This window comes from Streptopelia decaocto (genome assembly GCF_964273445.1).
Source record: "Streptopelia decaocto genome assembly, chromosome: 2".
Lineage (NCBI taxonomy): Eukaryota > Metazoa > Chordata > Aves > Columbiformes > Columbidae > Streptopelia > Streptopelia decaocto.
The window spans coordinates 137,720,140-137,736,735 of NC_138655.1; the positions used below are offsets into that span (position 1 = coordinate 137,720,140).

The 16,596-nt window shown below is 42.9% G+C and overlaps 1 protein-coding gene across 6 annotated transcripts in view; it reads right to left on the reverse strand.

Moving 5' to 3' along the window:
• Positions 1–9,659, reverse strand: part of PPP1R9A (protein phosphatase 1 regulatory subunit 9A) — a 143,869-nt gene extending 134,210 nt beyond the window's left edge. For 3 of the 6 annotated variants that reach the window (XR_014183217.1, XM_082044357.1, XM_082044353.1), the window contains exons 1-2: positions 9,016–9,211; positions 6,010–7,703 (exon numbers count right to left, since the gene is read on the reverse strand). Coding sequence is in view for 5 of the 6 variants with exons in the window: in XM_082044357.1 (XP_081900483.1) it covers positions 6,010–7,476 (1,467 nt within the window). In the remaining variant the exon portion in view is untranslated. Of the gene's footprint in view, positions 1–6,009; positions 7,704–8,627; positions 8,761–9,010; positions 9,212–9,407 lie in introns of those variants that run through there. The other 3 variants (XM_082044354.1, XM_082044356.1, XM_082044355.1) reach the window with 3 other exon arrangements.
• Positions 9,660–16,596: the final 6,937 nt, after the last annotated feature.

A 16,596-nucleotide genomic window follows, 5' to 3' on the forward strand; every position in this document is an offset into this window, starting at 1 on the left:
CAAAATAGCAACTTGTTCTGGAATGCTTTATCCCTTCACTATTGTTCTTTATGTGAAAGCATCCAGTCTTTGAATCTTTAATACTTACTTCTTGTTCCTTTCACCAACAAACGTATTTAAAACATTCTGCCTTTCACAGCAAGATCTTCCTTAACAAACGTAACTGAAATAAAAGACCAGGTCCCACAAACACTCTTTATATCCTGCCACCAGAACAAAGAAGCTGGTTCTATATTACTTAAAAAAAAAAAAAAAAAAAAAAATCAAAGCTAGCATCACAATCCTTGCAGCACAATACATTTTATTACTGCTTAAGTCTGTAGAATTTCCCATACTTCACAATACCTGAAAAAAGTATAAGGTCATTTTATGTAGCAGAATACACAGATTTCAAGCTACCCAAGCAATAGCTCAGCATGTCAAACTACTTCACAAGTAGAGATTAATGGAATTAATTACCAACATGCTGCCCATTTTACAGAATTCAAGTACACCATAAAAGTTCAGTGGTTTATTCAACACTACAGGAGACGGAGCCTAAGCCTATTTAATACCTAGTTTCATGCTTTAGTCAAAACTACCATCTACTCCTAATGCTGTAAACAAAGCATGGACACAGGAGCTAGAGAACCAAATTTAAGGAAAGGAAAACATACTTTCAGCTATTTCAGAAGGAAGCTACACATCCTTCATAATCTGTAAGGTGTCTTAATTAACTCATTCAAAAGTGGATGAATTTATCAGATTCTATAATCATTTTAAATCCAATACAGCCTCAAGATCTTTCTGCAAGTCCTGCCTTTCATGTCTGCCTTCAGCAAGTGTCCTAACACCCTCTTGGACTGCTTTACTTACAGACTCATATGCTCACTGAAGGTGGAAGAGAGATCTGGAGGTCACCTAAATCCAACTCTGTATTCACCTAAGTAAAACACTAATAGAAGCGGTGGCAAGTCTGAAGCCAGGGACTGTACAGTGCTTGTGGATGGGCAACCTTCACTTATGACTTCTTTGATCCAAAATAGCTCATCGACATTTTAACAATAACAGGTAAATAGCATACTAAACATCGAATCAGACAAAGAAATACTCTCTCTTTCAACACTACAATTTGAAGATGTTTCCGGCATACTTTATTTTGATGCTTACTGGAAAAAGAACTGTAATATTTTGGAGAATAAAAACTTCCAAAGTAATTACAGTGTCAGATTGTTTCCGATTCTTTCTTTGTCACTACTTACACTCCTGAATACATTTTAGTGAGAGAAACAAGGAAAAACTTAAAAGAAAGACTTGCTCCTTGAACTTATTTTGATAAGAAAAATCACCATACAGCTCATACAAAATTTCAAAACAACTGTTAAATACAAATATTTACATTTACACTAAACTACAGTCACAGCATTTCTTGTACAAACCTCTTCAAAGGCTCACTTTAAAAAGAGAGAGACAGAAGCACATATTCTGATTCTTAAAGACCATTTGAACAAAACATGATCTGGAAAACTGAAGTGTTGTAAGGTATGAGATTCAGTCAAGCTGCACGATAAAAGAGAGGAATAACATGAGGCCTGGGCACTAGTGACCATAATCCCTTTGTATGAAATTAGCTGAAGCACGGAAGAGCCATTTAACTATATGCTTTCCATTCCTGTTACCCTCTCTCTCACCCACCCCAAAACTCAGAGGTCTGCTGAGAGCTCCCTTCACTACCACTGCACCCTAAGGAAGCTTTATGGAACCCTGAAAACAGCAGCAGCAGCTTGGCCCAAAACCCCTTACTACACAAGTTACCTGCTGTCTGCCATACAGTCTGACCGCACACCACCCAACCTCTCCAACCCCTTGGCCAGGTAGGGCCAGGCCAGTGGAGGAGAAGGTTGCAAAAGGAGGCTCAGCAGGATACACCAATTGCTGCTAACAGTTCTAAAGTGTACCTGGTGCCAGAAATAGGGCACTAACTGAAGATGCAGCCATCAGTTATTGAGATCCTAGACATTCTGGACTCGGAGAGAAGAGGTAAATGTTACTCTTCCATCCTAATTCTATCCAGGAGAGAGGAAGCATGGCTCAAAAAGAATTATGATTTGGACAACCAATACATTCCAGTCACTAGAGTGTGGAAAGCCATGAGCTAACGAATTTTGCACTACTGGCAAACCTCGTCCAATTATCCCACAATGCTCGGGAAGCAGCATAACCCAGGAAACTCTATGAAACTCAATCAAAGGCCTATAAATCACAGAGTTCCTGTTTTTTTGTACAGAGAAGTATCCCTGGCAAAACAGGGGTATTTTTTTATCTCATCACACTTAGCTTAAATTATTCAACTCTTACACTTGCCTTGAAGAGTTTCAGTTCTATCCCTGAGAAGAAACACAATATCTCAACACAAGAACAGGACAGTGCTGGTGATGGCCCCTATATTGCTAGATAAAACACTGATATCAACTGCTATATCAATGTGCACATACCTTGTTTAGCAACATACACACTCATGTCTGCTCCCACTACCAGCACCAACTTTTGGGCCCTTTGAAGTTATTTTTTATAAAGCTGCCTGAAGCTCCCACAGACACACACAACTGCTCCTGTCACTGATGCCACACTCCAAATACCTAAAAGCTCTCCAAGCCTGCAATGGCCCCTGGGCAGCCACCTGCTCCCAAGGGACTAATTTCCAAGAGAGACAAGGTCAGCAAACATATCCCATAATCCTAGAGCAGAGTAAATGGTCCATGAAGCATGGGATCAGTAATAGTGAAATTACAGTCTCCAACAGGGTGGAATTTCCTGTACGCATGGACTTGAGTCTTTCTCTTTATAGCGAGTTTCTCAATAACAGGATCTTCTTCCTGCTTGGGAGATGTGCAGAATTCAATCTTTATCAGTTTGATGAATAAGATTTTATTTTTTCATCCTTCTGCCTTCATTACTTCTCATATTCTAAAGCATTTCTCCTAAAGAGAAAGAAAGGATTCCCCTTGGTGGTAATTGAATCTCTTTGCTCAGTCTCAGCACTCTTCTCATTTACTTCTTACACGTCCACCTGAAAAACTTCTTGGAAAAAACAGTTCAAAGATGTTTATCTAAACCTGTTGAGACCTTCAAGTAAGAACTTTATGGTAATAAGTACCCACTCATTTCACAGGTTACACATTCACATGCCGGTTTTGCTAATTATTTCAGAGCTCACCTGTAGGAGGAGAGTGGAGGTATGATGCTGTGAAATCAGCAGTAAACATCTTGAGTTTGGTTTGGACTTTTAACACCACTATCTAGCAGAGTAATTAAGTACAAATTGCTTCATTTTAATAAAGATAAATCAGTGTCCAACAGTTCAGAAGATACTCCTACATTGCTTTGTATTTTCCTCTCTCGGTTACATGCATGAGATGACATTCAGAAAAGTATCAATGAAACCGGTTATGGCTACTAACACAAAAAATGGGCTAGAACAGAGAAAATCTTAAATTGTTGCTGTCTAGTCAGCTAGCAAGTATCATCCCCACATCCCAGACAGAGATGGGGTAAATTCACACGCTAGCACTGTGCAAGGGGACAGAACGCAAGTCCCCCTTGCCCTCCGGACGGCTCACTAGTACCAGAAACCGCTTGGCAAAGTCAGTTCACGCCCCCCGGCAGCATGCCCTACTGGCAGCGCTGTGAGAGGCAGAAGCCCAGAGACTCACCAGCCCCTGGGCACCCAGCAGGGGAATCTCCCGCTGCCGTCCCGAGCCCCTGCCTGCGGTGGCGTGGCTGGACAGTGACCTGACACTGTGAGCAGTGACCTGATGCTGTGGGCAGCCCTGCCTGGCAGCTTACACTGCTTGACCCTGCTGAGGGAATCACAGGGCACTGTGGCAAGAAGACAGGAACGCCCGAGAAGCAGCTTTTAATTTTCCACAAGTTCCGCTGCACTTCTTCCTCCTAGAGCAAGCCTTCCACATGGTCTCACTTCTGTTTCCCCGCATGACTAACAGATTGCATGCACTGGAGGCACCCAAGACAAAAAGCAGGGGATCTCCCAAGCCTCCCAGTCCCTCCTACACTGTTCCCTCTCAAAGCAGCTTTTATTCTGTTTTCTTCCTATCTACAATAAAGATGCTAAAATAATTAAACTAACAATTCTTTTGCTTTGGATAAGCTTGTTAAGAGAGCTTTATGCTTAAAACCATGACAAATGTACTTCTTTATTTTTTTTTACATAAATGACTTTTAGAGCATTTTCCTGATGGACTGCTATTATTAGTTGATAATATGTAATCTGAGAAGAACATAGCATGAAAAACTTGAGAAGAAAAGAAAAATTTTATAGCTAAATAACTGAAAGAATACTCTTACAGCACTTGGCATGACAGCATGATTCAGACGGACAACAGCAATATGCTGAAGTCAGGATGCCACTGTTAGCTCTTTCAAAACAGAAACAGCAGAAAAATCCAACTGTCTTAAGAATAAAACCAGGAGTCACTCTCTGGATTCTGATCTGTTGGAACCATAATAAATATGATAAAACAAACCTCTGCATGTAATTGGTTGAGCTTTCAGAAGGGAGAACATCATCTTGTCTGTTAGTACAGCCTGAGGGGGAAGGCGGTGGGGGGAACAACCTCCATAATCCTTTGTAATAAAAGTTTTCTCTACTTCATCTCCAAAAAAAATTAAAGAAAAATAGCTAGACTAATTTCGGGAACAATCTAGAGGGAGCACAAGTAGTGTTAGAATTTTTGGTCCACGACGCAAGCCTGAATAAAATACTAACAAAACAAAATCAAAAAATCCATTATCTTGGCTTGGAATAACTTGATTCAGTGTAAAAAAAATGGTCTTTTTAAAGTACGAAGAACACAAAGCCATCCTCCTCCCTCCACCCCCCAACAAACAGATGTGAAAACCTGGTTGCTTCATGCAGATGAAAATTTCCGAATACAAATATACATCTTACCCTGACTTAAAACACAGGTGGTGTAGATGCAGCTTTTGTAAACTGCATTACTTCAAGTTTCATAGCGTTGATTCAGTAATTTTCATTGGTAAACTCACACAACAAAAATATAGTCAATTACAATTACATATTTTTAATTTTAAAATGTTTAGACTTCAAGTAGTCCATGGTATACGGCTATTCCAAGAGCCATTTCTGGAAAAATGACTATGTTTTTGAATTGCCCATTTGGGACCATTTGCACTAAAAACAACTTGGAAGTAAAATACTTTTATACTTAACCCCGAAACTCAGCAGTGAAAAGCTGGTAAAACAAACCATGGCTAGTTATTCCTTCCTGAACTGAAAGTACTTAAACAACATTCTTAACCGTAACTTCAAGGTACTTAGAGCAAAAGAGCTCTGCAAGAACCCCACCCTTCATTAGATATTTCAATCAACTGACTTCTATAGCACTGAGATATACTAGATATACATATACTAATGTTTTAAAGTTTTTAAAAAGTGATGATGCTACTAGAAAAAAATTATACTAATCCAAATGCACAATATTAACAGCCCTCTACTAGTGAGATGGAATCACATTCTATTTCATGACACAGTGTTTAAATACAGGGACCCAAAAGAACATCTGATGAGAGCAGAAGAAAGCCACCATTCAATCTAAAGAAACTGTAATTTCAAATGAAAAAAACAAACAAACAAACAAGCAGCATGAAAGCCACCAACTACCCACTTCTACATTTCTCTATGTGATTACAGGTCAGCCACGTAAGTCAAAATGTGCATGTTAAAATTCCCAGACTTCACAAACCCAGCTGTCACTCTCAATTTCTGCTGGCTTACTCAGTCATCAAGTAGTCTTGGAAATGACACAAGCTCATCAGAGCTCAGCTTCCTTACTTCATTTAAGATCATGCTCGCTGTCTGACTGTAATAACGCATATTGAAATATCCTCCGCAATCTTTTCAGAGCCAAGGTCAGTTGTCAAAATCTACTTCAAATACAGTTGCATTTGGAAACAAACCAAACTGCAGAAAAAGAATGTAGGAAACTTTACCTTAATTGGAGCACGGCTAAACTTTATTTTTCTGTTGGCTGGGATTTCATCTTCATCTGGCAATCCATTGATTTCAGAATATTCCATATCAGGTTCATAACAGTTATTTTCATCACTGTCATCCTGATCATCCTGTTCTGTACCTGTCTCTCCCCAGTCAGAATTATATCTTGATCGTACCCGATACACATTGTAGTCAGAGTGCATGTACACGTGGGAACTCTGAAAATTATTCACATCTTCATGCACTTCTTTTTCACTCGCCTCATCGTAATGGGACTCGGTAGCATCTGAAACAGTATCTGTGGCAAAATCAACACCTGATGCTACATTTCTTGGTAATTCTGCAGCTTCAGGTCTATCAAAGATACCCTCTGCGTGTTCTGACCGTTCCTTTTGTTGCAACGAAAATTCTGTGTCTGTTTTTGACTTACTCCTAGCGCAGCTGTCCACAGATCTTTCGCTGTCAAGCACATTGACCAAATCCTGTTGACTTGCTGCAGAGTTCTCAACAGAATCAGCACTTGCCTCAGTACTCTTCTTTATTTCTTCAGTTGTTTTTGAACCTGCCGAAGTGCCTGTGGACGTCTTCTGTCTCGGCGTTGAAGGTGTGCTGTTCTGCTGAGAGTTCTCAACAGACATCACGCCCGTACCCTGTTTGGCTGGGGGAGACCACGTGCTGGCATCTTTCAAGGGACTGAAACCCTCAAGGTTTGCAACCGGGGAGGCGATATTTGTCACAGCAGATGTGAGGTTTAGTGGATAGTGGCCAGTTACAGAATACTCTTCATTGTTTTCTGATTTTTCTACGACGATTACGTTGTGTGAGTCAGTGTTTTCAAAAACTGCACTGAGCTGACTCACAGTCGGAGAGACAGTCTCTGTCCTTGGGCTAAGACTGTCCAGCGAATCAGTGCTGCCTCTGTGAGACTTAGAGCTGCACCACTCATCTGGAAGCTCATTGGAAATGACTTTCTCTTTCTTTGGGGAATAGCGATTGGAACGTCCCATTTCATGAGCATTTCGCTCAAACATCTTCCGAGTTTCAGTAAACTTGGAATAGGAAGGGCCATCATGGATAGTATCAAATCTACTAATCCTTTCTGAGACAGATGATTCCAATTTTACAATTGAACCATCTGCTTTTTCTACAAATTCTTTAGGCCTAATTCGTCTTTGAGGTGATGGAGGGCCACCCTTCCCCCTGGTTTTAGGGGTAACTCCAGCACTTTCAGTGGGCTCCATGCCCATCTGCATAAACAAGTTCTTAATTCTATTGACATTTGAGCCATATTTCCTTCCCCTGCTCTGCGAGGCCTCTCCTTCCTCTTTCGTTTTTTGGTCGCCATCTGATTTCGGTTTGTCAAAGGTGCTTTTCAGTGCCTGGAACTCAGTCCTGTAAGCATTTCTGTGAGGAGAGGCACTTCGGAGGGTTGATCTTTCTCCTGAAGACTCTGTTTTCATCATGTTTACTCCAGGAGTGCAAAAACAGCTTACATAGTTTCTGCAGTACCACTCTCAGTCTCAGTCTGTCACAGCTGAGATTCTGCTTAAGGAGTGTTTTTCTCAGGGGGCACTGCCCTTTGGCAGGGCCATACTCAACAGAAGATCTGGAGACAAATATCCAAACGCATGCAGTCAATTCTGACCAAGCAGCACAACCAAGGACTCTCAAGAACAATGGGTAATTTAACCTGCAACACAAAGGAGGGTTTTCTGAATCATGTCAGGCACCTGTACTTTAAACCTAAGCCATAATTTCCATTCAAAGTGCTTACCAAAAATAGAGAAAAAAACAAAACAAAACACAACAAAAACTAACAGCGCACAGACACAGGAAAGCTTGTAATTACAAACTTTCAGACTGATTGCTGCATAGTTTGCAATCTATAATATCATTCCATAGTGAAAGAACGGATTATTGCATCTTGTCATTCACGAAGTATTGTATCATGCCACAAACATGCATGCAAAGAAAAGGCAATGTGACAAGAAAAATAACACTACTTTGTGTTATTGAACTTTTCTAAAAACTATAGTAAAAAAATAATCCCCAATTCAAACCTCTAAGTAACTTACATTTAACTGTAAAATAATTCATGCAAACATGATGGTTCTACTTCCCTAAGGCATTGCAAGAAAACCGTTGCTCTCTCAAAGAAACATAATGGTAGAAATACCATCAAACATAATACACTTAGAAAGGCAAATTAAACAGCGGCTCGAGGGAATAGGAAAAAAACTGCACCCAAAGTTAACATCCTCAGTTGACACAGTAAAGAAAGTGAAATTCAGTTAGAGAAAGTTGCCCCCTGTCACGGGCAGTGGTTTTAGCGCCTGGAGGTGCCTGAGAAGGAGCTGCAGAAAGGGAGCCAGGGTCTGGATCCGCGCCCACCGCCCGGCCCGAGGGGCTCGCAGGGGCCAAGATGCCGGAGCTCCCCTACCCTGGCGGCCGCCCCCGACCCCCGCACACCCGGGAAGGGCAGCACACGGCTCACCGAGAGCCAAACCCCCCTCCCTTTCCGTCCATTCCTCCTCCCCAGCCCTCGCTCCGCGAGCCCGCGCCGCCGCCGCTCCCGCCGTGACAGGGACGCCTCATTTTGGGCGCTGCAACATACCGTGGTGCTCGCACGGCGCAGGGAACCCCGCCGCCGCGGCGGGAGAGGCGCTCCCGGCCCGCCGCCCCTGCCCGATCGCCACGGGAGATTGGAAAGGCCACACGGCAGCGGCTCCCGGCGCGATCCGCCGCTCCTGCAGAAGGCAATAAACTTAACCCGAGAGGACAGCGCCGGAGCCCCCGCGGCGGCTCCTCCTCGGGCGGCCGCGCCGCGGCGGCAGGCGGGCGGGAGGCGCGGGACGCCGGGCAGCAGCACCTTGCGGCGGGGTAGAGCCCGGGCAGCCACCCCCGCGCGGCCGGGCCCCGCGGAACAAAAGCCCGCTGACAGCGCGGCTCCCCCGCGGAGCCCGGCGCCTCTCCCGCCGAGCGCGCACGCCGCCTTACCTAGCCGAGAGCAGCGGCGGGCTCCCCCAGCCTCCCGCCTCAGCGCTGCCCCCGCTCCTCCTCCGGCCCGCGGTGGCCCGGCGCCTCTGTGGAGAACGGCCGTTGCCGCCGCCCGCCTGACAGGAGGCAGCAACCGCCGCCGCGCCTCAACGCCATTGCAGGCAGCGGCGGCAGCGGCGGCTGAAGCACCGACACGGCTCCGCGCGCACACCCGCGGCGGCAGCGCGGGGGAGGAGAGCCGCCGCGCCCCGCCGCAGCCGCGCTCCCGCCCGCCGCCCGCCCCTCCGCCGCGGCGCGGCCGCCGCGCCCCTGCCGCGGGACGCGCCCCGAGCCGCCGCCGCCGCCCGCCGGGGGGCCGCCCGCCGCCGCCGCCGCCGCCGGGTGACAGGTGCCTCACCTCCTCGGCGAGCCGCAGTGGTTCGCTCCGGCGGGGGGGCGGGGGAGGCGGCGAGCCGCGCTCCCGCTGCAGTCCGGCCCCGGGCGGTTACCGCCGAGCGGTGGGGGCCGGGCTCGGCCGCGGCCACGCCGCCTCCGCGCCGGGGCGGTGAGCTCGACCGCGCCGCTCCGCCGCGGTGCCAGCGCCGAGCCCCGCTGGCTCCCCTCGTCCCTTTCCTGCGCCCGGGAGCGCTGGGTTCCAGTCCGACCGCCGAGGACCGCGCCGGTTCGGCGCCCGCCCGTTCCTGAGGAGGGCAGCGTGCCCGCCTCCGCCGGAGAGGGGCAGGGTCCCGGTCCCGGTCCCGGTACGGCCGGCGGCCCGCGGCGGGGAAACCCGCGGGGCGCGCGTAGCACCGGCCGCGCTGAGAACTCGCTCCAGAGCAAGACCCGGCGTATTCCCGCCCTCGCTATGGAGCCATTGAACCCAGCCTACACGAAAGAGTAACATGCCGGTAACAAACCCAGGCAAACCGCTGAACAACTCTGCTAACATGACTTGTTCCGGCACTTGCTGACAGGGACAGAGGATGACAGCAAATTGCCCTCCAAGTACAACCACAACCAGCGTGCTTTTATTGTTTGTTACCTGGGCGGCTTCGCCACAAAAATGTTTTGTTTTTATGCACTGAATAACAAAACTTAATTGCGGAGCATGAAACCTCTAGGTAATTTGTAAAATTGGCAATCCAAGAAGGTAATGACTGTTAATCACATAGCAACTCCTCAGTAAAGTTCATTAAACTAATTGCATAAATGGCCTGGGGATGTACGTTGCAAATTCTGAAAACTATTACACATACAGCAGCAAGACAGGAGTGACTAAAAATTAAGACATTAGGTATATAGGTTCACAAATTTAATTCATTAGTTTTAATGAAACTGAAGCATGGGTACTATACACTATTCTAACTGTTCACAGATGTCAGTCTCTAGTTAATCTAATTTGTACCAAGGGTACGCAGCTCAAAATGATTGCCTCTATATAGGTTAAATACTCAGCACATTAATATTGACAGGCAAACAACAAACCTTGTGAAACAGATTGAAAAAGAGCATTTTGATAAATACATACACGAGGTGTGGAACAGAATTGAGGACGCTGCAATAGTGATTTTCCTGCGGTGGGCAATAAGCCTGTCCTGATGCATGGCACAGCATCTCTCAGGCCTGCGGTGCCAGAGGAGGGAGGCACAGGAGGAGGTCAGGGGGATCCCGGGTGCTCTGTGGCATGGCTATACTGGAGGACGACAGCACAACAAGCAAGAGGAGGAGATCAGGTGAGGTACATAATGAGTGAGGATATAGAGCAGCTACAGAAAACACCTTCCGAGACTGTTTCGCAAAGCAGAAGAATGAAGGAACAACTCTTTCCCCTTGTGCTGGTTTTGGCTGGGATAGAGTTAATTTTCTTCATGGTAGCTCGTATGGGGCTATGTTTGGGATTTGTGCTGAAAAGAGTGTTGATAAGATAACACAGGGATGTTTTAGTTACTGCTGAGCAGTGCTTGCACAGTGTCAAGGCCTTTTTTGCTTCTCACCCCACCAGTGAGAAGGCTGGAGATGCACAAGAAGCTGGGAGGGGACACAGCTGGGACAGCTGACCCAGACTGACCAAAGGGATATTCCATACCATATGATGTCATGCTCAGCATATAAAGCTGAGGGAAGAAGAATGAAGGGGGGTGTCTGAAATGATAGTGTTTGGCTTTCCAAGTAACCATTGCACATGCTGGAGCCCTGCTGTCCTGGAGATGGCTGAACACTCTCTTGCCTGTGGGACGGAGTTAATCAATTCCTTGTTTTGCTTCACTTTGGTGTACAGCTTTTTATTTACTTACTAAACTGTCTTTGTCTCCACTCATGAGCTTTCTCACTTTTACCCTTCTGATTCTTTCCCCCATCCCACTGGAGGGAGTGAATGAGCGGCTGCATGGGGCTGAGTTTCCAGCTGGGGTTAAACCACAGCACACAGCTGCTTGCAGTGAGGAGTCCTACAGGTGAGAACTTGCACAAGGACTAAAAATATTGCAGCTAACCAGGACATTCCCTACTACATTCTAAACATCAGCTAACACCAGATCCAAGGCTCAGTCTCTGACAGCGCCAGACGATTTTGTAGACGTGAAGCTGTAAGAACACTTAGAGGGCTGCTTGAGTTTCGAAGTTAAAATACATTAACAGAACTTCAAGTGTCATTGAAGAACAATAGAGCCATAAAGCAGTAATTTAAACATTTTATTTCCTTTGTGAATTTAGACTAAGCACGCAGAGTGGTTGAAGAGCTTAGCATGTACCAGATATGTATCTGGAAATGTTGTATAATTCACTTACACAAGTGAAAAAAGGGGCACAAGCAAATATTAAACAATCTATGAAACTATTTAAACCATTTTAAAGATACTAATTCATAACTAATTATGTAAAGATACTTAGGAAAGTATCCACTACCATATCTACATAACCAGAGCTATAAATATTATTAAATCCCTTTTCTAACAGATGTTTTGCAAACAAAATGGCCACTTCTGACCCATAATATATATTTTAAACAAGGTACCCAAGAAAACATTTTTATTATTTCATGGCAGAATAGCACAAACTATCTCTATATTATACTTTAGTAGAAAATAAGGAAATTAGATGACTCACTGATGCTGATAGAAGCACACAAGAAACCTCAAGTTTTACGTGATGAAAGAGATAATATGTTACATTTATGTTCTCCCTAAATGTATTGTAAATAGACAGTATAGACATTCAAGCAGACAACACCCAGCTTTGACACAGAATCTAATGCAAAATTATTTGAAGTAATTTCATGTTCCTTCGATGCCACCTCGGCATCAGAATGGCCAAGAGTTGTAGAAACTACTGGCAATTTTGGTTGATTAATCAGAAACAGTTTGGACCTTATGCAGGGGTTCAGCATTGGTCATTGACATCTAAGATATTCAAACTTACTAATCACTTCCAAAAATTTTCAGTAAACATCCTTATTTCCACAGTGCCTATGTTAAAGAATATTGTTATAGTCTCTGGGATAATAAACTGTATTTTGTTTTCATTGGTATGTCACTTTACAAAACAGACTTTTCATATATGAGTATGGCTATGCAACTAACTATAAAAATCAGAATTTTGTGTCCTTTTACATTTTCAGTATTTCTGTGACAATCCATTTGACTAGAAGGTATTTTTAGGCTCTGCTAAAGCATGATTGACATTTCTGTTAATTCCTGAGCAACATTAAAATGCTGCACAGCATACTTTAGGGAAGATAAGAGACCAAGGAACTCCTTATTATGTTAGTATAAATTCAGAGTAACTTCACTGAAGGTACAGAATAACTCTGCTTCCCAACCAATGGGAATTTAAAATCTGTTCAGTTTAATATTTACATATGATAAAGTATAACTGCCATTTTACTTGCAGCAGAGTAGCAACTCCATTCAAATTATTCTGAATTTGCACAAATGACAGGGAGACCCAAGTTGTTTAACCTGACAGCATCACTTTAAATTATGCTCAGTATCTTTTAAAACGAGTCATCTAACACTGAAAATAATTGATTTTCTGTTTATTCTAGGTGTGTGAATTATATTTACTTACAAGCATGACTTTTTGGATGTCACTGATGGGTTGTTTTGAGTCACTTCTGTGCTTCTAAGACACTCAGGTTTTGAAATAGCGATTTATTTGCGCCGCAGAGCAGCAGCGGCAGATTTCCACATGGCTCAGGCAAAAGACGAAAGTTCATTCCATCATCTGTCTCCTGTCCATGTTTTTTAAGTCTTGCAAGATAATATCTGTAGGTACACGTACAAATGGAAACTATTTTACCTATTCTGATTTTTGGCTAAGAAAGCCTCTATCTGCTATCCTGCCAAACCACTGGCGAGGAGGAGGTTTTTCTTCCTTACTCATATCACAGCATAAACAGAATTGAATTCTAATTTTTAACACTCAGACATGAATTCTTAATACATCATCCAGTCTAAAGTAAAAGATCTTGTCTGAACAAGATACATGCATTTTGGCAGATAAGGAATGTTCAAGTTAGCATTCCCCTGTACCAGCGTAGTGGGAGACTAAAATAAATGGCAAACAACTGTAATAATGAGTTTATAACCTTTAGTTTCAAACATTAACAATCTCTGATTGCAGTAAGTATAATTCTTTTACATAGGAAGCCATTATTTGTGAAAAATGTGAGCTCATTAATATCACTCATTTGGCAACTGCATGTGCTGTTTTTACACAGAACATGTCAAACGACTTGAAAGCGCAAGAATAGCATGAAAAAAAAAATAACTTTGTCCTGAAAGAGCTGAAGAAGATCTCTGCTAATGATAACAAAACTGCACATTCTAGCAGTTTATCAGAAAGGCAAATATTAGCATTATGAAGGCCTAAACTCAGACTAGTAATAGCCTTCTCTCAGTTACAGTGAGGAGACTGTCACATCCATTCTTAAACAATCTGCTTTTAAATTATTCAAGAAATGCACAGTTATGTCTCAAATATAATGGGATTTTCAAAAGGGAAAGATATGGATTATATACTGCATACAAGTACTTACATTGAAGTAGTGGTTTTGCCTATTTTAAAAGCTAGAAATCTTAAGAATGCTCAAAAGTGTTGCATTTCACACATCTTTCTCTCATGGGCCCTCAATACTGAGCTCTGAATTTATAGCACAATAGGGACAGCTATTAGTTACCAGCTTAGCTAGAATGATGCCAGACAGTTGCAGAAAATATATGATCTCACGGGAAACGAGAAGATTAAAGGTACAGTCTTTTAGGAATTCACTAAGAATCAAACCCTGGAAAAACTCTTATTTCATGTTAAATTGTTCAGGTGGGGAAATTATTAGGAAACATTCTAGAAAAAAGATGAGTTGACAAAATGAGTAAGATACTCCAAAGTGAATGGTACCTGTCACATACCTTAATTGATCAGATAAGTATCATATGTTAATGGAAAACTCTCAAACATCAGCAAGAAAGATTCAGACTTGGAAATGTTACTATTTCAGCTATTCCAACCCCAAAAAGCTGAATTTTGCACCTGACACATTCTTTGTTAACAATGTAAATATGGAAGTTATGCTTTTCACAGATGTCACAATTGGTTAATCTAAAGCAGAAATAAGATATAATTGGGAGCCTCATAATAATTTAATAATTAATATTATTTCTTAATAGAAAATCTTTCTTCTTATAACAAAATTCTTTTTCTATTGAAAATATTTTTTTCCTTAACAGTCAGAATCCAGAATACAATGAGGTTCACCAGTCTGTGCAAAAGCATTATCTCAGAGTATTTCTTGTGCAGTAAATATCTATTATTATTCTTAAAGAACACTTATTTAGCCAGAGGAAAACTGGGAGAAGAGGGAGAAGTATACTTGATGCTCAGAGCTTACAAGTGTCCTTGATACTGTCAGTATATAACACCCAAGCAAATCTGGTTACTGAGTTCAGTAATCACTACCTTGCCAAACCAGGTGATGTTTTGTGCTGTGGAAATGGCAGCAAGTTCAGCATTCACCTTTTCCAACTGACTAATTCAGTGGCACTTTGGAGCCTATACTCCCATTCTGGAAAGAGCAACAGGTGACTTCTCAGAGAGAGGCACAGAGGCCAGACTTCACAAAATAGAGCACAGTTCTGCTGTCTTGTTGTGTGCAATCTATGGGCAAGTGGGAAAAAAATCTGTCTGGATTGCTCCACCCAGAAGCTGATGCATATGCCTCTATTCGAGCTCACATCATAGCAGCCTGTGTCCCAAACCGTCCTGGTAATACAAGTGTGGGCTGGTTATGGATGCATTAGTGGAATTTCTTTCTCCTTTTTCCTTAAAAAAAAAAAAAAAAAAAAAAAAAAAAAAAAAAAAAATCTAGTAATTAGAATAAATACAAATGAGAAAACAGCTTTTTAGCTCAAAACAGCAATCTGTCACTTATAGAATGCAGAGCCAAGCGTAGTTTCCCATACCTTGGTTGCCTGCTGCGTACTTTGATTACATTTCCTCCTCCCTTACAGGTACTGCCTTCCTAATACATGATCAGTGGAAATTCGCTCTTAAAGCTAGATTTAGTAGTCAGTTTAATTTAGTGCATAAGAGCATTGAATACTTAATTACTGTGTTTTATATGGCATCAGATAATGAATGTAGGCCAGCTAAAAATATTCAGTTATTTTGGAAAAGCTGTGCTCTTTGCCAAAGCATAGAAACAGTATCACTGTGCCACAGTCACTGTAGGAATACAGGTTACCAGGTAAATGTGTCTATAAATAAGAGTTCTGTGCTACCAATAAAGCACCTGTGTAAAGAGAAAGAGAAATCAAGAAGAGTGACCACTTCATCACACCATTAAAAAGAAAAATGAGAACACTGCTGTCATGTTGAAACACAAAACATAAGAATTAATCAAAGTCCACAAATTTACAATGACATCTTTAAGAAAGGGAAGGAAAACTCACATTAATCAGTATGGAATTATAGAGAAATAGGGTTACATCAATATTTGCATAAACCAGAACAAGTAATTGCATAAGGCAGAAGAGACAAGCTTTTGAAGGACTAAGGACATTGCCCAAGAAAAAATACCCAGGAATAGCTGCTGTGGGGTAGCCAGCTTTGCACAAGCAAAACCATCAAGCCACCAGGAAAACAGAGAAAAGGAAGAGCACAACTCTATAAGCTGAACAACGGATCTAATATTAAACTTTCGGGCTTGTAACATTAAAAAAAAATACGAAATCCGACCGCGGTGGTCAGTGAGGAGCCGCTCCCCAGCGCCCCCTATTGGGTGGCAGGGGCAATGCCTCACGCGTGGTACACACGTTTCGACGCTTTTCTGAGAAACAATTCAGAACGGAAAAAAATTCTGAGTTTCTTTATTGCTCTGAAGGGTTGTGTTCCATTAGCTCTGCCAGTATAAATGGAAAGGTGTGTCGCTGGACAAGGGGAATCTCTTCACGTTTCACTGTTCAATCACTGACAAAATCCAAAAGGGAGACCAACAACAAAAGGACTTCTCCTCTTTCATAAAAATTCAGGTGACATGCTGAGTAGGTGCAAGCAGGAAGGAACACAAGATAGCTGGAAAATGCCATTATTTGGAAGCTCCATTTCCTGTCCTT